At 40.0% G+C, this 24,054-nt stretch overlaps 3 protein-coding genes across 9 annotated transcripts; 2 read left to right on the top strand and 1 right to left on the bottom strand.

Annotated features, from left to right (window-relative positions):
- The first annotated feature begins 1,451 nt into the window (after window positions 1–1,451).
- Window positions 1,452–3,874, top strand: LOC115782935 (uncharacterized). 2 transcript variants are annotated; one of them, XM_030733479.1, is made up of 6 exons: window positions 1,452–1,897; window positions 2,276–2,458; window positions 2,555–2,745; window positions 2,828–2,921; window positions 3,087–3,283; window positions 3,395–3,874. In XM_030733479.1, the coding sequence occupies exons 1-6, from the start codon at window positions 1,740–1,742 to the stop codon at window positions 3,574–3,576; spliced, it is 1,005 nt and encodes a 334-aa protein (XP_030589339.1). In that variant the 5' UTR covers window positions 1,452–1,739; the 3' UTR covers window positions 3,577–3,874. The 2 variants fall into 2 exon arrangements, with proteins under 2 accessions (XP_030589339.1, XP_030589338.1); XM_030733478.1 differs by having other exon boundaries at window positions 2,178–2,458.
- Window positions 3,875–3,988: 114 nt separating this feature from the next.
- Window positions 3,989–7,064, bottom strand: LOC115782934 (uncharacterized). Of its 6 annotated transcripts, none has more exons than XM_030733474.1 (6): window positions 6,494–7,064; window positions 5,777–5,948; window positions 5,490–5,683; window positions 5,223–5,332; window positions 4,889–5,134; window positions 3,989–4,447 (listed from the first exon to the last, which is right to left on the bottom strand). In XM_030733474.1, exons 2-6 carry the CDS (start codon window positions 5,879–5,881, stop codon window positions 4,146–4,148), a joined length of 957 nt encoding a protein of 318 aa, XP_030589334.1. In that variant the 5' UTR covers window positions 5,882–5,948; window positions 6,494–7,064; the 3' UTR covers window positions 3,989–4,145. The 6 variants fall into 6 exon arrangements, with proteins under 6 accessions (XP_030589334.1, XP_030589336.1, XP_030589333.1 ...); XM_030733476.1 differs by having other exon boundaries at window positions 5,490–5,558; XM_030733473.1 differs by having other exon boundaries at window positions 4,889–5,093; window positions 5,185–5,332; window positions 5,777–5,905.
- Window positions 7,065–7,079: 15 nt separating this feature from the next.
- On the top strand, window positions 7,080–23,767 carry efhd2 (EF-hand domain family, member D2). Its single transcript, XM_030733481.1, has 5 exons — window positions 7,080–7,282; window positions 7,367–7,668; window positions 14,733–14,880; window positions 14,965–15,099; window positions 22,694–23,767. The coding sequence occupies exons 2-5, from the start codon at window positions 7,382–7,384 to the stop codon at window positions 22,823–22,825; spliced, it is 702 nt and encodes a 233-aa protein (XP_030589341.1). The 5' UTR covers window positions 7,080–7,282; window positions 7,367–7,381; the 3' UTR covers window positions 22,826–23,767.
- Window positions 23,768–24,054: the final 287 nt, after the last annotated feature.

Here is a 24,054-nt window from a genome sequence, read left to right as displayed (position 1 = left end):
GGTCCAGACAGTCAAAGCTGCCAGAGATGTAGACTCACAATATACATGTATATTAAAGTCACCAACAATTAAGAAATGGTCATATTTCACTGCAGTTCCAGCAACAAATTGCATCAAATCCTGAACAAAGTCCTTATTAAATCTTGGAGGATGAAACACAACAGCACACAGCACAGTCATAGAAAATCTGCAGCTTAAAGATGGCACAGCTGTCAAACAGTACCTCACAGCAGTGGAAGGAGGATTTAAAATTTTAAGCTAGCCCCCACTTTTACTAGTGGCCCTTGGAGAGCTGAAAAAGTCACAAAGGGGAGGAAGAAGGTCAGAAAACAACACAGTCTCACCATCACAGTCTCACCATCATCTGATCCACAGCAAGCATAGAACACGGTGAGCAAAGATTAGACATATCAATGCCACCTCTGTGGCCTCGACCCCTTAGGGAAGCAGAAGATGGCATCAGTGGGCTGGGACCTGATAATTCCAGGAAGCTCAGAACATCAGGATGGAGCCACTGCCACCTCATCCTGGGTAAGTGGCGAGAAACAGCCTTCATCCTGACCTTCATACCTCATCGTTTCCCTCACTGTCTGAAACACTTCTTATGGGGAACAGCAGAGGATAGCACGCTACAGGACAGGGGGACAACATGCTGTCCAGCCTCCACACTTGTACATCGATACTGAAACTTAAAAATCTGATTGGTAACCATAAAGGAGCAAAGCATTGACTTGGCAGCAAATAAGAATGGATACGACAATAACTAACAGCAAACTGAACAAGCTAGGCAGACAACTCACCGTAGACACTGGTGCAACCTTGGATCAGTCTGGAGCTGCTCCATTTAGTGCCAATAAATCAACATATTTAAATGAACCAGTACTGCAAAGAAGAGGAGTCAAATATCCAGCCAGAACTACCAGAAGCTTGTAGATGACTACAAAAAGTGTCTGGTTAAGGTGCAAGTTACTAAGGGACATTTAACCAAATATTAGTGGGGGTGTATGCATATATTTGAGCCTCTATGTATACTTTTTACCCCGTGTAGAGCAGAGAAAATCCTAAATAAATTCAAACTCCTTCTTTCAGTGGCTCCCTGCAGCGGATCATCTGCCTCCATCTCATCTTATTCCTGGTATCCTCGTCTGTTACACCAGCCCTCTTCATATCCTCCTTCACTATATCACGAATCTTCCCTTTATTAATACATTTTAATAGACTTAAAAAAAATCCGCGATGTAGTTTTTCAAGAAATTCTTTGCTGCAATAAGTAATTTTGATACAATGTGTCCAATTTACCAATAATACACACTTTTATGTGTAGTGATGTATTTCTGCGCCTCTAAAAAAGGACGAGTGCAGTATGGTGCACGGGGCTGTGACCATCACACTGGAACAGTGGAGACCGCGTTTGTTTTCTGTGCTTGGAGGAGGGTCCGTGTATTTTGCGGCCAACGGATTTTCGTTTAGGAATCAGAAAACGAAAAACGGGAAACGCCTCGTTTCCCGATTTTAGTTTCAAAGTTTAAAAACGGAAAACGGAAAACGAACCGTTTCCCGATTTTCATTTCAAAATGGGAAAATAAAAAAATGGAAAACGAGCCGTTTCCCGATTTTTGTTTCCTGATTAAAAATTTAAAAATGGATTTTAAAAATCCGGCGTGGAAATCGGATTTCTGAGTTTTTATTTTTTTCCCCAATTCTCACCCGGAAGTTGTCCCCATACATTTGACAGTTTCATGACAGTAGAGGGCGTGCTGCAGTTTCCATCGTTGTCAAGTGTATTTTGGATGTCTGCGGGATGGCAACGGGCAGTTATGTCCTTTTTCGAGAAAGCAGACGTGTTACACTTAAGGAAGATGACATGTCTGTGGACAAGATATGCAGGATTTTTCAGGTGCCGTAACTGTTCAACTTATAACTGATAGATTTATATATAAGAATATTTATTTTGGCTTTACGGAGCCTTGGTTAGCTTAATGGCATGTGATCGAGTAAATGCTAATGTTAGCTAAAAGTAACTTTGTGGTATGTCTAAACACTTAAAGTACATTGAAATATGATTTAGAATTGAATGTTTCCAATATTATTTTGTGCAGATGTTTGTTCTAAATAACATAAAATCTGTGAATAATTAGCACTTTATAATTTTTTTTTTATTTTGCCAAATTAAACAGGTTAATTGCAGTAGTCTGTACATTACAGATGATGCAAACACTGCAATATTTCCAGAGCCAGCAGGACATTTTTCCATCCTAAATCTTTCACATCACAGTCATTATGAGGTCCATGGAGATCCAGTTCATAGTCCACTTCCTGCAAGCAGATCCCTACCCACTACTGGTATTCCATTTGCCTTCATGCACCGACCCTCACCTTCTGCTCTGACTGACACACCACGGCCTTCAGCTGGAACGCCACGAGCAAGCAACCTGTTCCCAGCAAGATCTTTCCAAAGGTTAGCTGTTAAATATTCAACTTGTCTTTACTAGTAAAATCTCTCTACAGCCATATTTTTTCATCTTATTTTTTTAATGATCTAATTCCTCCACAGGGCTATCCATATTGCCAAAATAGTAAATGACAAGCTCAGTACTTCCAAAACAGTCATCATTCGCTTTTTGGAAGCTGAAGCAAATGTGGAAGGAATAACACAGAAGGTGAAGGATGCCTTGGGCTGTGATGAGGTGATTACCCTGACAGACAGCCAAGGAAATGAAATAGTAGACTCGGAGGGCACAAGAAGTAAGCTAAGTGATCAAAAACTTGCTTTTTACATTTTACCATTAAAATTAATAAATATAGAAATACATTGTCTTCTCCTAAGGTTCCCATTACTGGAAACAGAACTCCAGAAAAATCTATGCAATCTTTGAGGATGACTTTGTGGAGTTCCAGAATGGAAGAACAGCTAAAGCAAGGTAATGTATGTAAAGTCAAACTCATTCTCTACACAAGGGCAAACAGTATAAGTCATTTTACCTGACAAATATTTTTTAAAAGAAAAACTGAAGGCCTCATAGGCAGATATAAGAAAAATATTCATGCATTTGGCGATTTCACTATTTTGTCGTTCTACATTTAAGTCGAAGGGCCGACGACAGTATGAGCATACAAGAGGTCATTGGCAAAATTGACCAACTAAAGCAAGCTGCTGAGAGCCTCCAAGATATCACCTCAGCAATAAACCAGCTGTCTGAGCTTGCAAAGCACACACGCAAAGCAGTGACTGATGCCCACCTGCATTCTGTAAAGGATGCCTTTGCCTGCCTCGTTTGCAAAGGTATGCATTACATATTACAGCAAATATAAATGTGTTTAATTTTCTTATTTTATATTTAAAGTAACTGGCACATATTTTTCTGCATCAATTTCTTTTTTTAAAACCTTGTAGCTCTAATGGAGGAACCCATGTTTTCCACGTGCTGCGAGTCTCTAGTTGGATGCCGAACATGTGTGGAGCAGTGGCTGTTAACTGCAGATCACTGTCTGAAATGCAGAGCTGAAGAATTTGATCGTAGGGTACACCAAGTTAAGGGTCTCCATGCTGTTCTCTCTCTCCTCAAAGAGATATAGATGTGTAATTCATCTAACATTGAATATAAATGGGCATTTGTCACTACAAAGCTAAAGAGGGTGCAGAGTTTGTATTTCAAGCCAACATCACACCAGCTTAATTGACCAGGTTTTCCTACAGAGGAACCTTTTATAAAATCAGCTTGGGTAGTGTTGGCATATATACTAACCTGCAGCCTCTGCAGCTTATCAGTAACACGTTTCCTCATCCTGTTTGATGGGTGGTTTTCTCTGTAATCACATTGTCTTTTTTACTTGGTTGTCCTTAGGTTTCAAGCCCAGTTTGATGTTTATAACATGGTTTGGGAGTGGAACAGTAGTCGGTAACTGCGGTTTTCATTATGTAATTATTAAATGTTACATTGTTTAAATGATATACAAGCTTGGGTGTTTCCATTTTAAAAAAGAATTAGAGAATTGCAAGTTCTCCTTTATTGCCAACAATCAGAAACAAGATTGTAAATACAAATTATTTGAACTGTTATAAATTGAAACAGCTTGTAGTTTTCTCTGTAATAAATTTTTTTTGGAGAAGTTTACTCGTTTCTTCATTGAATACCACTAATGGATCACACACAACATCTGGTGATGTCAATAAGAAACCTAACAGCATCTTTAAAGGGTCCATAGTTATGATGAACCACGTTTTGGTAAAGTGAAAACAAGTCAAAATGAGAACCAAACTCTGTTTCAGTCCACTGTTTGGCTTCTTCAGAGGAGAAAGGCTCCAGTCCAAAAATGGAATCTCTCTTCAAGGCTGATCCCACCTCCTGCTGATACAGGTCAGCTGCAGCGGCACCATTAGGCAGAAGTTCCTCAGCAATTTTTGCAGGACACCCCCCTTTAGCCAGTTCATTTGGTATTCCTTTTCCTGCATGACACACAAGTGTGTTTTAAGGGTTTACAAATGAATGAGTTAAAATTTACTTGGTATAGTAAAGTGAACATAACTGCAACAGATTCACAGCATTTAGAAATATGAGCTTATCTTATTACTTTAGTGTTGCTTCAAAGGGGTGATTATGTGTTCATTGAACAGATCTAGATATAAATACAACAATAAAAGGAAATCTACACAAAATAGCAAAATACCCAAATAACTCAGGACAAATCGATGAGGTATTTTATAAATTGAAGCTGCCCCATCTATTGAAAATTTCAGTCAGTAGTGAATATACAGATATGCAAATAAGCTACACATTTGTAAATGCAGTTCATATCAAAATTTACTACAGAGTGGTAAACTAAATTTAAATTGCTTTGTGAAGAAAATATTCTTGTAACAGAGCCAGTAAAAAGGAATGAATCATACCTGGGATTCTGTGTGCATTCCATGCCTCTACAACATTAGTGATACCAATCCTGGCCATCTGGCATGTCAAGTTTGACACACAGTACTTGGATGTGCTGTCCTCCATGTCCAGTTCCTCCATGTCCACCAGTTGTACCAAAGCAGTCTTCAGAGGATAGTTGACTCGGGCATTTACCTCTGACCACATTCTCTCAATCACATGGTTCTGTGCATATTTTAAAACAGCATGACTCGGCTTATTCTCATCTGAAATGAGTTTACAAAAAAAAGAAAATATTTTACCACCACATTGTTACCCTTGTAGAAGGTGTCTGAATGTAGGGCTGCCTCTGACAATTGTATCTGTATTGTGCCAGCCTTTCCTGGATGAACAGTGCCAGGTAAAACTCCTTCCCACAGTCAACTCTGACCTGATCCCACAGTCCACAAGAAAGCAGAGCAGGTCTGAAGATAAAACACACAAACATAAACCCTTTAAACCTAACAAGCATCCCAGCCACTCCTAAAGTAACGATAAAAAAAGTATTTAGTTAAAACTGGACGGAGCAATAATAGACTGAGGAATAAATGAATACTAGTAGCAGTAGTCAGGTTATTTTACCTGTACACATCCTCGTAAATGATGATGTTGTTTTTTACCGGCATGGTGGAATGACTGACAATCTTCTTGCTGAAACCATCAATAGCCATGACATGGGTCACTCCAAACATAACAAGTTTTTCATTTTGATCTAAGTGAAGCTTATGACCCATGTATTCTGCATTGTAGGGTATGGGGTTGAGATTTCGGGCACCCTAAAATCAAACAAACTATAAATACTCAATATATTTGCAAGATTTAGATTCTCAACACCAGTGCTCTACTGGAAAACTGGTATTTAACATTACCTGCTGTCTTGCTGCATGATAGGGTTGATGAATGCTTCTCAACACTTTGCCCACTCTGCCTTCAGAAGCTTTAATGCCTTTTGCAGAAAGATATCCAGTCATCATTTTTCGACCAAAAGATGATCCAGTCTAGAAGTGGGGGGGGAAGACAGACTTCACAGGTCACTACATGCTTGGAGAAAAAAAATGGGAAGCTTGTTATGTTTGCAAAGCCCAACATAGTGACTTAAAAAAAAAGTTTAAGCACAGAAGCTGACAGTTTATCCATAGAGGCACTAAATAGGGAAGAATACTGTTAAAAATAACTTTACATTTCCAGTGGAATGTTTGGAGAAGTAAGACTGTTAATACTTATCATGTTAATAATGTGACAAGTGAAATATATTATTTGGATAAATTATGTGTATAGTCCTTCCATGCATTTTTATCCACGTATCCAGTTCAATGTGGGAGACTCTCACCCTCACCCCTCTGGCAGCTGGAGCCTATCCCAGCTGCCAGAGGGGTGAGAGGTGGGTTACAGCCTGGACAGGTCGCCAGTCTCTCGCAGGGCTAACAGTGTATTAGCCATTTAATTGAATCTGTAAATTGTAGCATACGACTGATGTCTGGCTTCCCATTAGCTTGTAGTCAGCTTTTTAGCTATATTAATGTAGCCATTGCATATTTCACAAAAAGCACTCATCATAAAAATAATTATAACAATGAAAAACTTACCTCAGCAATACCTTCAGCGACTTCAACTTCAAGCTGGCTGTCTGAACAGAATTGTGTGAGCAGCCCCTGCTCAGCACACCATCTCCGCACATTCCTCTCAGAAAAACCCCGTCTTGTTCCGAAGTGGGTGCATAACATTGATGCGATTTCGCTACAACACTTGCCATTTATTCTGCTTACTGCAATAAAATCTGCATATTCGTGCAACGACATGTCTTCTTAGATGTATATGTGAATCATGGCTCCTAATCAAATCAAACGTACCGCCAATGTCTGCGTGTGCCGCGAGAGTTCGATCATTTCCGGGTCAAGATACAAAAATGAAGAAAAATGAGAAATCCGATTTCCACGCCGGATTTTTAAAATCCATTTTTAAATTTTTAATCAGGAAACAAAAATCGGGAAACGGCTCGTTTTCCATTTTTTTATTTTCCCATTTTGAAATGAAAATCGGGAAACGGTTCGTTTTCCGTTTTCCGTTTTTAAACTTTGAAACTAAAATCGGGAAACGAGGCGTTTCCCGTTTTTCGTTTTCTGATTCCTAAACGAAAATCCGTTGGCCGCAAAATACACGGACCGAGGAGTCACCGTCTCTGTCTTTAAGTCAGCATGAGCGCAGCAGCGTGACAACACCTCCGTCTACCAGCTATTCTGACTGCCGCTTTAAAAGGTGTGGTAATAACGTGACAGAGTGCGGAGCAGTTATCTGGCGTCCTGTACAGTGTGGAGTGGTGGCATTCATGTGAACTTTGCGTTATTTCCCCCCAAAATTAAAAGAGGGCAAGAAAGGTGAGTGCGCTGGTGATTTCGCGCGCAGCCGTTTACGAGCGTTTATCAGAGAGTTGACTTTGTGTCTGTGTGTTTGATTATTAGTTTCCCGCTTTGAAAATGGCCACAGATGAGCTCTCGTCCAAACTCAGCCGTCGGCTGCAGATAGAAGAAGGAGCCGAGGAGCCTGTTGCCGTGGATGTCCCCGGACATCACAACGGGTCGGAGGAGAAACCGAGCACGGCCAACGCGGACTCGGAGCTCGGCGCTAAACTGTTTCGGCGAGGAGAGCTGAACGAGGGGCTCGGCGAGCACTCCCAGCCCAGCATGAAGATCTTCAACCCGTACACCGAGTTTAAAGAGTTCTCCCGAAAGCAGATCAAAGATATGGAAACTTTGTTCAAAACGTAAGTGTGTGGTAATATACGCTTGGCAAACAGCGCTTCCCCATTTTAATTTTAATGTCATGTTAGTACTTTTTCAAGGAAGTAACAGTGAGATTGCGCATATAAGGAAGTTGTCAGCTTGCTGGTGTAGGTCACGTCCCAATTCAACAGAAATGTCTTATCAAACTAATAAAAATGAAACGGCAGAAAAACAAGCTGCTAGATAAGGAACAACGCTGGAAATCTGAGGTTCAGTGAAACGATCAAACAGTTGGGAATTAATTTAATGACTGAAATTTCATGGGGTAAAGGCTGAGATAGTGAACGCATATACTCATTAGTAAAGAAAAATGTATTGCATCTGTAGGATGTGCTAAATTTAATGTACCCAAAGACTTCTGGAGCTTGAGTGGTTTCAGGGTGGGTGTAATATGCAAGTCACTGATGAGGAAATTGTGTTCTCAGTCTTGTCCACATTTCAAAATGAATTGCAGTGTGTTGTATTACTGATAGTTTCACATAAACGTTTTGCCTTCAACATAAAGGAAGACTGTGGGCATTAGATTATTGTATCAGGGCTACGTTTACTCTGCACAGTTTAGTGCACAATTCTGATTCGCTGCTCATAATACTTCTCTTTGGCTGTCTGCATTATCCTCTGTAGGTGACTTCCATGTGAACAGTCATGCCTACACTGACACATTTGCAAAAGGTCACATGATCACTGTAAAGAACAAACATGGACGTCAGTGTTTCCTTTGGAAGCTGATGTGTAGTAGTTTGAAATAGTCTAGACCGATTCAGTATGTGTCTTATTGATTAGGATTTATTTATTATTAATGATGTTACTGAGTACTATGAAGCTGCATAAACCCATAGGAAAGACTATAAATGGCTAAGCAACAAACACAACTTTCAGATTACATCACTGGTGAATCTTATTAATAACCTGTTGAAGGCAAGTCTGAATGTTAGGAGGCCTTTCGTCATTTTTATGTGTCTTGGTGATTAAGAGATTAGCCTGAAAAACTGAAGTTCACGAAACTGATAAGAGGCCCTGCCTATGGAAGACAGCAGAGGCCCACCCTATCCCAGATGTGCTGGCCTGCTCCCTCTTACCTGCCCTGCAGGTGTTGCTGTAAAGGCATTTTATTTCACTCAGTTGTGCGTCCTGTATGATATATATTTTGTTCTCCTGTCACATTACTGGAGTAGCAGCTTCCTCTGCCCCTGTGGACAAATCTCCTCTGATCTGTTAATTCTTGATGAATTTGATTGCATTCCCCAGTGTTGGAAATACAGTGTTGAAATGTCTGTCTTCTCTTAGATATAATGATATTAAATGGCATCTGTATTGTGGCGTTGCAATGCCAAAAAAACACATTTGAAAAACTCAGCACCAGTATCTCTTTCCATAAATCATCAGTGTTATTGAAAACCACATTAAAATATAAAGAAATCCTGTTGTGAAAAGTTTGATGTGGAAACTAATTTCTCTTCTACCAAACTGCACCCACTAATCACCAAACCCTGGACAACAAAGGTTTCATCTAGCAGTGATGAGAGGCTCATGCTGCTGACAGCCATAGACCATAGGGATCCAGTCATCATGACATCACTCATTGGTTTAGACTCTGGATTTTGAAACGTCAGTGTTAGCATTTTGACTGCTGCCATATCGGGTTTTTGGAGGCAGAATAAGTGTGCAAACTCTTCTTTTACCTCATATACTGTATTTACATTATATTTGCACATAAATCACTGCACAGATTTATCTTTTTCCTAATAATGAAATGGGTGGGGCTCAAAACCTTTGCACATCACAGGCTGATATTTGTTCAGGGCTGCAGTGTATGTGTGAAAACTGCTTAGGAAAGATGATAGTATTCAGTTATTAAGTCAGATAAGTCATTAATGTGTCATTTATGCCTTGGCTCATTGCAGTAAATATCAAATGCTCCCCTGGTTATGGAGGAATATCAGCTTGTTGAAGTATTTTGAAAGTGTTTCCTTGTACTTTCTAATGCAGTATGCAAGAATGTGTACTGCCTTCACATTCTTAGTCTGTATTAGACCCATCTGTGTTCAGTCAAAGCTACTTTAGCGTAAGATCATGTGGTTTATAGAACTTCCCATTATCCATGTGGGAATTCAGTTCGGTCCATTTTTATTTATATAGCAGCAATCACAACAAACAGTCGCCTCAAGGCGCTTGAAGCTGCTTCTATTTCAGGCTTTCTTGATGTTTTCATAACCTGATTTGATTGGTTAAAAGCAGTGCTGGAGAATTTAAATGTTATTTGTTTATATAAGTAGTGTGACCAAAGGAACAGAGCCACAATTGAGTATGGCAACGCATGACATCACCCCATTTAGTGAAAGAGATGAGAGTGTTGAAGCGTAAAGCACTCACTCAGGGGCTGGACAGTAATATTGAATTCAATATTCATGTTCTGTTTTGCAGCTTTTGTTGCTCAAATTAAAGATTTAAATTTGTAACTTTCAGCTGGAAACATTTATTAGGGCCTGAGCACAATATGTGCAAATGCCCTCTTGTTTGTTTTTTATCTTTTGGACAAATAAATTGCCTTTTGGAAGCGAAACATACTCAAAAACTCATGTGTCATGTTTGGTGAAAATTTACATGTTTTATTAGTTTCAGGCACTGATCTTCCAAAATGGCTCTGTAGTGCTACCTATAGAGTCCCTTCGCTGTGTTTCACAGATCTGTATGAAATTTGGTACACACATGTATAATGCCAAGACACACAAAAGAAGTCGCCTCGGAGCCATGCCCTTCACCCAACATTTAAAGTTAATTAGACAATTTTTGGTGCCTTTTTTTTGCAGTTTCCAGCTCTTGTACTTTTTCAAACTCCTCTTTGGGTTTTCATGGGATCAATTTCATATTCAGTCTAAACTGTATAAAATGTGGTCAGGAAAGCCTTAAGGAGTTGGTGTTATGTACTTTTGAAAACTGAAAGTTTTCAAAGGGCGTGACCCTGGTGGGGAATTTTAATGTTTCCCCATGAAGCTTGAAATTGCTGTAACACATTGTTCGAGCTGCACCAAACTTCAGGCGTGATAAGAGTCCCGCCCTGTACACGCTGATATGCCCATAGTCAGTGATTGTTAGAGCGCCACCTAGTGGGCACCAGATATGTCAGGTTTTATACTTTGATGTGATGCTCCTCCTAGTTTTGCAGTGGCAACAGGAAATCAGCAGTAGGTTGATAATTATCATCCTATTAGCATATTTTCATTGTTGGGTGCAGGCATTATATATAGCAGCACTATATGTAATTATTGTGCACTTGCCAACGCCACCTAGTGGGTGTAGGAGATGTTCAGTAGCTGAATGACACAACACCCAAGTGGCCTTTTACTATTCTTATTCTCATTTATTTATTATTGTTGTTGTTATGATGACTATTTTTTTTTCTTTTAAGTAATTTTTTTTTAAAGAATTTTGTTTTAATTAACAGTGGAACAGTTAAACATTTTGCATTTGTCAGCTGGGGGAAGCTCATTCAAAATTTTTGTTAAAGCATCCTTAAAGGTTTGGATTTGTTAAATGTCATATTAAATAATATGAAGATATCATAAAGAACTTTGGTCTCCAGTGAGGGAAAGTTTTTCTTAATTTGGCAGACTGAGGGTTTTTTTCCTTTCCCCGGGGGAGGGTTTGTTTCTGCATGTCCATGAGTTTTGACTGCCTAACCCAGATTCCTCATGTTTCTTTCATGTATAGGCCTGTCCAGACCATCTAAGTCTTTTGCTGATGACATATACTCTTTGTTAGAGAGACTACATGTTCAGACCCAATCAGGCTTATGGTTTCTACATTTATAATTATCTTGTGAGTTAAAATCTTTTTGCTGTCAATTGGACCTTTGAATCTCAGGCAATGGTATCTCCAATGAAACTTACAGGTAGTCCTCTTTAAGACATGTACTTCTTTCCATTGGTTTGGTGAAAGTCAGCTTACGGTCCAAATGATCACCCCCGTCATTTTTCAGTAAAAGTTACATACTGGCACACTATATTGTAGCAATAAAGCTGTGTTGAAAAAACTTCTAGAAGGAACCAAGGACCCACTGCACCAGTGTAGGGTCTGACAGTGGGTCCAATGCACGTCCAGTCTTGCGTGTACTGCAAAATTATGCTTTGAGTCACTGTTGTGGGTATGAATCCAAAATGCAAATAAATCAAAAACAATTTGACAGGGTTTATCTCTGTTATCAGTAATGTTGGGTTTGCTTACTGCCTTTAAAATTTGTTTGCTTTTTGCATATTGAAGTTCACTGATTTGACTGTTATTTCTGTTGTGTAGTGGTGGATGTACTGATTCATCACTGGTTTCAGTTTGATGCTAAAACGGCCGTAAAAATCTGAAAATTTTGAAACACTTCTCAGTGATGGTATATGCAATTAGATGTGTTTGCTGCAGACTGAACACCTTTGTGTCAGGTATATTAAGTCTCCATTTTGGCTGCAATCCAACAGGTTTAATTGCTAGAGCCTGGTGCGGACTTCCTTTCCTGATCCTTTTTTTTTTTTTTTTTTAAATCATAATAAGGTATTGAGTGAGATATTTTACAGACTAATGGGACAGGAGTGCATAGTCTTCAGAACTTTCCTTAGAATCCCTATAGTTTTTAAGATTTCTGCAGTATTAAAATAATCTGTAGTGATTTCTAATGCTACACAGCAAAAATGAATGAATTTGATAGTTTTTGGAACTGTTAATTTTACTGAAAATATTACAGTGTAACTCAATGTAATGCAGTTAACTGATTCTGTCAGTCAAGAAGGTTGTGGTGTTGCTGACTTGAAAGTAAGCAGTGACATTAGGGCTGTTCTTCTTTTGGGCTCTGTCCCTCAAACTGTCAAATATGATTGAATTTAATTTTAGCAGCAGAGTTGCCTGTGAGAGTTTGATTGTCCTGCAGCACTCACTCAGCAGGCACTCTTGTGTGTGATAGCTGCTTTATGTACTTGGCACAAGAGCAGATTTCAGGGTCTTCAGTTTGATTGGCCAACAAATGAAAGTGATTTCTTATTTTTTCCCTTATTAGGCTACGGCAGAGTGTCAGAGCTGCACACACTCACTAACTTAATATTGAAGTTTGTAGCTGTCATGTTAGAAAGCAGCATGAAGAGTTGAGTTAATATATTGTCCTGCTTTCTGCGCCTGTGATGATCAAAGCACCAGTTTAACAGTATTGTTCAGTCTTTTTCTAACTGCACTGCGGTGAACTTTAGCCTTTCCCATTTACTTTGGCATTGTGTTAACACACACCTGAATGCTTCAGACCTGCAAACTGTCAAAGCTTCTGCTTTTATAGAGGTGGTTATACTTGCTGATGATCAGTTAATCAAGTGCACCTGGCTGCTGCTTCCCCTCTTTATGGTGCTGCAGTTTGGCTTAGATTTTGCTGAATGACACTTTGTAATATGTCTTCTGTTGTCATCTGAGGATATATTTACCTAAGTTTCAGAGAATTATGCTCTGATCTGTAAAACCTTAGAACCAAAAGACGGGTGTACTTTTTTGTCACTGTATGAAGCTCGGGCCGGATTGGATACTGTATAGATGAACTACAAGAACTTAAAATTCCATGGCAAATCTGATCTCATATTTGGACTCATCAGACCAAAGGACAGATTTCCACTGGTCTAATGTCCATTCTTTGTGTGCCTTGGCCCGGCATATTCTTCCTCTTGTTGTTCTTCCTTCTTTGCAGCAATTCTACTGTAAAGTCCAGATTCACGCAGTCTTCTCTGAACACTTGATGCTCAGTCTTCCTTGCCCAGGGCGGTCCTGATGAGAGCCAGTTTCATCATAACCTTTGATGGTCCTTGTGACTGCACTTGAGGATGCTTTCAAAGTTCTTGAAATGTTTTGGATTGACTGACCTTCATTCTTCACTTAGTTGAGTCGTTCTTGCCATAATATGGATTAGAACATGAATCAAATAGGGCTATTCACTGTGTAGCTACTGTACCTCTTCACAACACAACTGATGGCTCCAAACGCATTAAGAGGGCAAGAAATGCAAGAGACGAACTCTTGACAGCTCTTGAGGTGTTAACAGTTGTGCCTTGTTAACAGCACAGCTGTGAAAGCCATTTCAGGTCACTGCCTCATAAACTGACTGTGAAAATGCAAAGATGTGCAAAGCTGTCATCTAAGCAAGAGGTGTCTACTTTGTTTTACATTTTAGATTCTTTGTTCTTTTGTGTTTACTAAATAAAGCCATAAACATTTCGTCATTGTTTGGATGATTTTAGTATTAATAAATAATGAAAAACCACTGAATTAGGTGTGTCCAAACTTTTGACTGGTACTGTATATGAAAGGGGTTACATGAAGAGAATGTGGGACTTATGGATTCTTCAAATCCCACCATCTAGACTAGACATTGAAACAACTAATAGCTCAGTTTTTCACTATCTGGAAGAAGTAACTGCTATTGCAACTGCAGATTGAGTTACAACACAAATGCTAAGAGGGAGACAGGACATCAGGTCGGGGGGGAATGTTGTCATCCCCACACCCTGAGATGAGGTGCCAAGCCCAAGAACAACTGGTAAGTTGAATGCCAGAGCAAGGCTCCAGTAACCATCACAGTGGCAGACATCCAGGAAAGAGTCTCAAATATGGAGACGACAGCACCAGGCCCTGACATGATTCACACCTACTGGCAAAAGAAGCGAACTCCATGAGTGACTGGCAACACAAATGAACCAGCTGCTAATGGACGAGACGCAGGCAGAATGCCTAACTGAAGGGGCAAAACAAGGGGGCAGAAACCAGCTACTGGTGGGCTGAGCAGTCAGTTGACACTGTGAGATCAGACTGGCCAACCTGTATGGACTACAAGAAACGCAGTCCTGGGAACAACTAAGATACTGTGCAAGACCCTCAAGCTCCAAGGCCTCTAGTAGAGGACCCAAGCTTGGAGGACAAAGACTGCCCACAGGGCGAGTGGGGAATTCTTATTTTATAATATATTAAATGTGTAAAATAACTTTTTATTGTTGGCCAAACTGTAGCCAGTTCTGTGTTTGATTCTGTCAAGGTATGATGCTGGAAAAGATAACTACATTGACCTAATGGAGCTGAAGCTGATGATGGAGAAGCTTGGAGCTCCACAGACACACATCGGCTTGAAGAATATGATCAAAGAGGTGGATGAAGACCTGGACAACAAGCTCAGCTTTAGAGAGGTAAAACAAGAAAACCTTTTTATTAAAATGATTTTGTATGTGAAGTTCCAGTCCTGTATCAGTGTCTCTGTTTGTCTTCCACAGTTCCTGTTGATTTTCAGGAAGGCGGCAGCAGGAGAGCTGGCAGAGGACAGCGGCCTCTGTGCCCTTGCTCGCCTGTCTGAAATTGATGTTTCTACAGAGGGGGTCAAAGGTGCAAAGACCTTTTTTGAAGCTAAAGTAAGTTGAAATTTAATAGACTGGCACTTTTCACTATAAGCCACATTCAACTTTTCAAGCACAATTATATAGCAGTTGATTCTATGCACATAAACATTATATCTACCTTACATATACATCTATGGCCAATTTAGAATCACCAATTAACCTAATTTGCATTTTTTTTTTTTTTAAACTATGGGAAGAAGCCAGGGTATCTGGAGGAAACCTATACAGAAATGTGCAATGTCCACACTGATTTGAACCTAGAACCTCCTTGCTATGACATTACAGTGACAACTACTGCACCACCATGATGATTCCTAGTATTACATCTGTTAACTGCATTATTCAACACAAAATAACGCAACACAAAATAGCTCTGCTGCAAGCATTAAACCTATAAAGTCAGGTTTGCCATTTAATTTGACTGTGCAGAACTTATCAGAAAACCTGTATATTAAATTCAGAGAAACTACAGCACAATCTTATCTAAAATATTCACAGAAGATTTTAATGAAGTAACAAAACCAGTGATTCTGACCCCTTGATGTAGTGCTCCATCATATAGCTGTGAAAAAGAAACTGCACAGAGTCATGTGAAAACTTTTTCACAGCTTACAGAGTGTCATTCAACAAAAACTCAGCCAAAAAGCAGAAGTGCTGTGTGAAAAACAATGTACAGCCTTTCTGCTTCTATGGGAATTACGAGGGTAACTAGGAGCCAGATGCTGCTAATCTTGTGCAGTTAACTGCGTTGTTCACAGAACTGCACAGAGTCCTGTGAAGTTTTCACATGAATGTATTTGTTTTGAAAATCCATGAACTTTTTAGAACCTTGTGGCAAACTAAAGGGATTGCTTTTAGTTTGGAAAAGCACAAACCTGTTTATATACTACAATTCACACTGTATGCCAGGACATAAACCAGACCCTGAAGTCCAGGAAGCTAATCAAGCAAAACAAAGCAAAACAGACTCAGAATGAGGATATGCAGTTTATTAATGACAATACAAAGGAGAAAAAGAAGCAAAGTGAAAAGGCACCACTACATTCCTGCATAAAATCAGGAAAAGCTGCTCCCTGCTGCATCGTGCCATCATTCTTCATTCTGATACTCGGTGTGCACTCCACACCGAGTATCAGCATCATAGGCTCCAGCCCTCTCCTCTCCACATCAAGAGAATGTAGTGTGACAGAATAACTTTATTGATCCCAGAGCAAAATTCATATGTCTGACATAGATCATCTGTTATTTGGATGAGAACTGAAAAGCCTGATGGCTGTGGGAACAAATGAGTTGTCCAGGATGGCTTCTAACATCTTTTTAGTGTGTATTTTTCCACCACCTCTCCCAGTGTGCCCACTCTGGCTCCAGTTACAAAGCCAGCTTTCCTCACTAGTCTTCTTGCATCCCTGTTTCTGATGCTGCCAACCAGCAGACTGCAGCATAGAACAGCACACTAGCCACCTCAGCATTTTACTGCTGATGTCAAGAGATCTTAGTTTTCTTAACAAAAAGAACACCTCGTGAATGTTGCTGTTTTGTAGATTTCTGTCTTCTTTTTTGTATTCCTCTTTTTGCCATTTTCAGTCTCTTCTTCAGCTCTTGTTGCACCTCTTTGAGCCGTTCTTTGTCACCGTCCCTGAACGCGACCTTTTTCTGTTTGAGGACCGCCTTTATGTCACTTGTGATCGAGGGTTTGTTATTGTGGAAGCAGCACACAGTTTTTGTAGGTATGACTGTGTCTCTACAGAAGTTGATGTATTCAGCAAAGTCAGTGTCCACGCTGTTCTCGTCTGTTTCCAGCAGCACATTCCAATCTGTGCATTCACAGCAGTCCCTCAGAGCCTCAGCAGCATCAGGTGTCCATTTCCTGACTGAATTCAGTTGCAGCTTGTCTCTGCACACAGGGTTTGTAACACGCCTGCAGAAAGACCAAGCTGTGACCTGATCTGCCAAGTGGTGGGACGACAGTAGCTCTGTGAGCTTCTTTGACATACTGGCGTACAGCAGATCAAGTGTTTAATTTCTCTGGTAGGACAGTCGACTAACTGTGTGAATCCAGTCAGGTGGGAGGACAGAGAAACATCACTGACGTCTCCTGAGTACCTCCGGATGTTTACTCTGTATCCTAGCAACAGTTTCATGGAGCGCTTCACATGGATCTTTGGCTGTTGCACACAAATATTGATTATATGACTGAATGCTCTTGGTACATAATATGGTTGCACACCAAGTACCAACAATTCAATATCAGGACAACGCATCCTCTCCTTGACAGTGACATGTGCAGGTTTACAACATCTGTGGTTCACAAACAAAGCCAGACTCCCACTTTTTTTCTTGCCACTAGCTTTAGCATCTCTGTCTGACTGTATGAGGTGAAACCAGGTAGATCCTCATTAGTCTGAGAGGTTTTGGTTGAACCGTGTTTCAGTAAAACACATGAGACTGCGCTCATGGTATACTTTATTTATTTTTTGCATTTTTGGCCACAGCGGCTTTTATCAGCAGTGGAGAGAGACAGGAAATGGGGGGGAAGACACGCGGGCAAATTGGCGGCAGGCCGGGACTTGAACCACACTGCAACGCGGCATATGAATGTGGTCGCCGGCTTCACCACTAAGCCAACCGGGCACCCAACTCATGGTATACTTTCTGAGGCTTCACCAACATCTCCAGCTCATCATTGTTGTTGGGCAGAGAGTTGACATTTGCCATGATTACTGTTGGGAGAAAAGGCTTATTTCTGCTCTTCCAAGGGTGGTATCATCCCAATTTGCTCCATTTCAATAAAAAAAAAGCTCTTCTCTTAAGTAAACCCTTTTCCCTACAGAAGCTCTATCAGTACTTGACATAAACAAAAGAAAATTAATAAAAAATACAACAAAAATAAAGATATCAGAGCTTTGACAGTGTTGAAATGGTGAGTCGAATTTGATTTAAGTTGGACGATATCTTTCTCTCTGATATCTTTCCCAGCTGAAAGGCCCTGAGGGCACTTCCTCTGCAGCTCCGAAGGGAGCTCTGAATTACTTCCTTTAGGGACGGGGGTGCTATGGGTGTTATAGCTGTCTTAAAGTTAAGTTTGCTTGCCTACCATTGAAGTTATAGGCTAGTTACTGGTCTGAACCACTTCTCTGTGGGCTGAAGATGTCAGCTATTATGGGAACTACTTCTTGTAATGCAGCAGTCTGGAGGCCTCAGCTTTTTTTCCCTTTTTTTTTAGTCTGACAGCCTAGCTGGAGATGAAGGGGCAGGTTCAGGCAGGGAACAACCAGGTCATAGTGGCTTGTCAGGTCTTTGACCTTGATTGAGACTGAATTTTTTATTTTATTTTTTTTATTATCTACACCCTGCATCAGAATCTGTGGCATGGCTATTTGGCTTTAACTTATCAAAAAGAACTTTTGTGTGCACATTAAGCTAAAATGAAACAAAGAAATCATTAAATCAATTAAGAGATAAGAGGTAAGAAGACTGGTCTAAGAAAGTGTATGAAGGGGGCTAACAAGAATGAGCTAGATGAAGTCAGTGGGTTTTTTTTTTTGGGGGGGGGGGGGGGCATCCTGGTCTGGTTGAGGTTTAAGGTTTTTGAGCTGTTTTGGACACATCTGAAACCCTTTAAGAAATAAACTGTATTTTCTCTGATCAGCTTAATTCTTTTAAGAATATTAAACAGTCTTCCAAGAGCAAGAAGAAACACTTCAATAACTCATTCATGAACTTTAATAATTGACCAGAGGGGAATTCTCTTACTTGGTCTGGCCAGTGTCCACTTTATCAGGTTTGTGGTCAACACTTGAGGTTATCCATAGGCCAATCTTATAGACTGTTAGTTTGTAAGATAAAGATGTTTTAGTTAGGGTTTCCTTGTTCCTGCGTATAATTCTACACTCTTCTTTGCTGTGATTGGACTGCACTTCACAATAATGCTTGACAGTAATCTAAAACATGCTGCAAAAGCATTCCAGGAGTATCTGAAGTGGATTATTTTGCAGTGGTTGAGTCTACCACCTCATCTCAACCTTACTTTCTTCAACAGTTATTTTGCACGTGCATTTCACTCACTGATAAAAATCTAAAGGCACGAGCAAAGAAAAACTGAGGCTGAAATAAATGCCCAGCAAAAATCTCAGACGAGTTAGAATCTCAGTGACCTTGACCACAAGGTCACAGGTCAAGTTTTCTGAAAATCTTGTGAATGCAATAACTCAAGAATGATGCCAACTAGCATGTTCAAATTCATACCATAGATATATCTAATAAAAATTGTACTGTAATGGCAGTTACAGTATTCTTAGTGTTTTATTATAATTTTAGCATTTCTTATTCCTGGTTCCTACTTAGCCATTTGGTTTTGAATTGATATCAATTCAAATAAATTTTATTTCTATAGCACCAAATCACAGCAAAAAGTTGCTTCAAGGCACTTTGTATTGTAATGTAAAGACCCTACAATAATTACAGAGAAAATCCAACAGTCAAAATGACCCCCTATGAGCAGCACTTAGTGACAGTGGGAAGGAAAATCTCCCTTTAATAGGAAGAAACCTCCAGCAGAACCAGGCTCAGGGAGGGGGGGTCATCTGCTGTGACTGGTTGGGCTGAGAGGAGAGAGACAGAGATTAATAATAACTAGCAGAAGACTCCCCATTTACATGAACACATTGGAGTCTATGAGATAAATATGATTCAAACCACTGCAGTGCAGTACCTTTAATACCTATAGTATGCTCTAATCTCTGTAATAAAATGTTATGGTCAACGGTATCAAAGCTGCACTGAGGTCCAACAGGACAAGAACAGAGATGAGTCCACTGTCAGAGGCTCTAAGAAGATCATTTGTAACCTTCACTAATGCTGTTTCTGTACTGTGATGAATTCTGAAACCTGACTGAAACTCTTCAAATAAACCGTTCCTCTGCAGATGATCAGTTAGCTGTTTTACAACTACTCTTTCAAGAATCTTTGAGAGAAAAGGAAGGTTGGAGATTGGCCTATAATTAGCTAAGACAGCTGGGTCAGTGATGGCTGTCACGGTGCGTGGGAGAGACCATGTGGCATGTGAAAGGCAGAGGTGGCAAAAGTACTGACGTTCTGTACTTAAGTAGAAGTACAAGTACTTGTGTTAAAAACTACTTTGGTAAAAGTTGAAGTACTGGTTCAACTTCTTTACTCAAGTAAAAGTAAAAAGTACAGGCTCTGAAATGTACTCAAAGTAAGAAAGTAAAAGTAGTTCTTTGAAGGACGTTTCTACCTGCTATTTTTGTGTAAAGCTAACTGAACCTCATTATATATTGTAATAATATAAAATAATATTAAATGAGAACACAAACGTTATTCCAATCTAAATGTTAATCCTAATGAATGCACTCAGCTTGAATCTGTTCTGTAGGACACAAACTGTGAAAGGGAATTTAACCACAGCTCTGTTCTCTGTGTCCTCCATAGTAGAGGGTGACTGTGCCTCCACCTAAACACCAACATGAGGATACTCAGGGGTTACAGTGGGATTCAGAAGGTGGAGGAACCCTAAGATCAGCTGTAGTGGCTCTGCATGGGGAGAAGAATCACAGCTTTCTATTGTAGCTGCAGTAAATGATGTTGGTGTGCAGGCTGTGATCAGCTGACCTGTTGCTGCTGCTCTCTTCTTCCTCTTTCTTACTTCTTTCTCCATCTGAGTGAAGTTATCACTCATTCTTTGCTTTAGCTAGCAGACACACTGTGTGACAAACTGCAGACACTTTTTGTGCTTTACGTTTTCTCTCATTCATTTTCCTCACTGTTCCCGTGTGTAGCCTCTATGTACAGCACAACTTCCTCTGGCTCTTTCCGGTGTCCGAGCGAGGTTTGCAGGAGCCCCTCCTTGTAGAGTGCTGTCTGTGCCCCGCCCTGTTGCTACGGCTTCAAACAAACAAACAAACAAACAACCTGCTCACAATTAGGAACCGGCTCCCGCACTGACCGGAAATGCAAACTTTTCTCAGATTCGATAAACCTAAAGTAACGAGCTTGTTTTGAAAAATGTAAGAAGTAGAAAGTACAGATAGTTTTGTAAAAATGTAGGGAGTAAAAGTAAAAAGTAGTCAGAAAAGTAAATACTCAAGTAAAGTACAGATACCTGAAAAATCTACTTAAGTACAGTAACGAAGTATTTGTACTTTGTTACTTCCCACTTCTGGTGAAAGGTGAGGACCCAATAGCAGGACTCAGAGGCAGGCAGGTGTAAACAACAGAATGAGCCTTTATTGTGGCTAAAACAAGGCACTTTACAGAACTAAGGAAACTAAACTGGGAAAACCGGAATGAGACAGTCACAACAACACTGACAAGAGACAAAGGAAAGACAGACAGTATATACAGAGGGATAATCAGGAAACGGCCAACAGGTGGGTAGCACAGCTGAATGTAATCACGGCAGACGAGACGGGGAAGTAAAACTAAACACAGAGCACAAGAGACAAAGACTGACAAAGTAGGGGTGCCATGGTGGCTCATGGCATGAGCAGGCAACCATATATGCTGCTTGGCTGTGCGGCCGGCGCAGGTTCGAGTCCCAGCCTGTTGCCATTTGCCATGTGTCTTCCCCCGTTTCTCCTCACTGCTTTCCTGTCTATCTCCACTGAAGAACCATCGAATAAAGCCAAAAATGGCCTACAAAATAATTTAAAAAAAGAAAAAAAAAATTCACAGACAAAGTAAAACAGGAAACTATCGAACATAGAGACAGAATCACAGACCTGACAGAGGAAGAAAGACACACGGACGAACAGAACACAAAACTAAACGGGAACCTAAACACAACACAGGGAGGACAAGAACGAGGGAAATGGGAACTGGAAAAAACAACAAAAAAGCTACAACATCAGAAAACTACAACAAACTAAGAATCTAAACTGTAAGGAACTTAGAAACACCACTAGAGAAATTAACCAAGCACAAAAGGCACTGGGCAAAATGCCCAGGACCATGACAATGGCTTTTTAAGTAATGGTTTAATTACTGCCACCTTAAAAGCCTGTGGTACATAGCCAAGTAATAAAGACAGATTGATCATATTTAAGATTGAACCATCAATTAATGGAAGGACTTGTTTGAACAGTCTAGTAGGAATGGGATCTAATAAACATGTTGCTGGTTTGGAGGAAGTAACTGTTGAAGTTAACTCTGAAAGATCGATTAGAGAGAGACAGTCTAAACAAATACCAGCAGTGCTGAAAGCAGCCGAACATGAAGATAAATCTGGTTATGAATAACTTTTTTTTTTTTCTTCATGAATTTCTTCACAAATTTTATTTGTGAAGAAATTCATGAAGTCACTACTAATTAAAGTGAAAGGAATACTCGGCTCTACAGAGCTCTGACTCTTTGTCAGCCTGGCTACAGTGCTGAAAACAAACCTGAAGAAAGTCACTAAGGCTCATGTGGACCCCATTAAGATCTACTGAGATACGGTAATTCTAGAACTTGTACTTCCAGGGTATTCATGTCACCTAAAGATTCTACTGCCAGTAGGCTGAGGCAGCTGACACTATTTATTTATTTTTGATTTTCAGTTCTTTACTAAGGTTTCTACTTTCTTACAGCTTTGTGTTTTTCTGTTGGACAGGTGAAGGCCATCAATGAGTCCAACCGATTTGAGGCAGAGATCCGCCAGGAGCAAGAAGAGAAGAAAAAGCAGGCCGAGGAGCAGAAACAAAGACGGGCTGCTTTCAAAGAACTGCAGTCAGCTTTCAAGTAACCGTCTCCGTCTCATCTCAAGACCTTTGACTGCCTGTGCTGTAGTAATGCTGTCAGTTTAGAAATTTGCAGACCAAAGACTCCATCTGTTTCAGACAGCGCTTAATCTCAGTGTTACTAGAAATCCTATATTATGGAATACCAGTATTGTCCCTATAAAATGTGTCTAACACTTAAATCTCAAAGCTGCAATTTACTAAACAGCTGCCTTTGTTGGCTGTTGTCATTTAGTACTGTTGTGTTTGGAATTTAAATTTGGTAAAATGTAAGTAAAATAACCCAATGTCCATTTTCTCGTAATTTGGAGATTTTGCTGTAAATACTGAATAGTCTTGGTAACACAGTCACTTGATGTTAAATGTTATAGCCGAGCTCTACATTTTTACTGCACACAGCATTGTATTTTCCTATACTAGGGTTTTAAGTTGGTCTTGAGTAGATTTTGGGACAGTTATAATGGTTATCATTCTTTAATATCATGCTTTGTGTACTACAGATAGCTTTAAAATGAGGTGATTTTTAAAAATTGTCTAATATTTTTCTAGCATTGACCATTGTTTTTCAATCAGCCCCTTTTTTATGTTTTATTCATCAGCTTTACTGCTGACCTCTGGGAATGTTGTGACCTTACTGTAGACTGCTTTACTTTGACCACTTGTGGCATCAGACTGTCAAAATCATTTAACCTGAAAGTGAAATTGAAACACACATGAACAACTATCTTGTTAAAATAAACTTGGCACAAAAAGTGAGGAAATTTGTTTTTCGTCGATTTCTTTTCTTTGTAATAACAATGTTTTTGGCAATATATCTTATACTGCTGGAAAGCCTGTTTATTTCCCCTTCAGTGGAGCCACATTTGTAGGGAAAATGCATTTGTGGGTTGAGTATTTGGGTCATGCCCACGAAAAACTTGCCAAATCTTTTTTGCCAATGCCACACAGCTTATTCTGCTATTGACTCTGATGATTGGATGATTAAAGTCTGAAGAAACAAGATGTATTGGCAATTTAACAGTGTATTCATTTAACAAACAGTTGCCTCAGTAATATGTGGAAGAACCATACACAGCCACAGTAGCCTGGCACCTGGTCGCCAGTTTGGCCACACACTGCTGTGGGATGGCATCCCATCCTTCAACTGGCAGTGGCTGCAGGTCAGCCAGTGTTCAAAAGGGTTGAGGTCCGGACTGCAGGCAGGCCTTCCCATCCTCCCCACTCCCAAATTCTG

The sequence above is a fragment of the Archocentrus centrarchus genome, chromosome 7 (genome assembly GCF_007364275.1).
Source record: "Archocentrus centrarchus isolate MPI-CPG fArcCen1 chromosome 7, fArcCen1, whole genome shotgun sequence".
In the NCBI taxonomy this organism is placed as follows: domain Eukaryota; kingdom Metazoa; phylum Chordata; class Actinopteri; order Cichliformes; family Cichlidae; genus Archocentrus; species Archocentrus centrarchus.
This window is presented reverse-complemented; position numbering and strand designations above follow the sequence as displayed.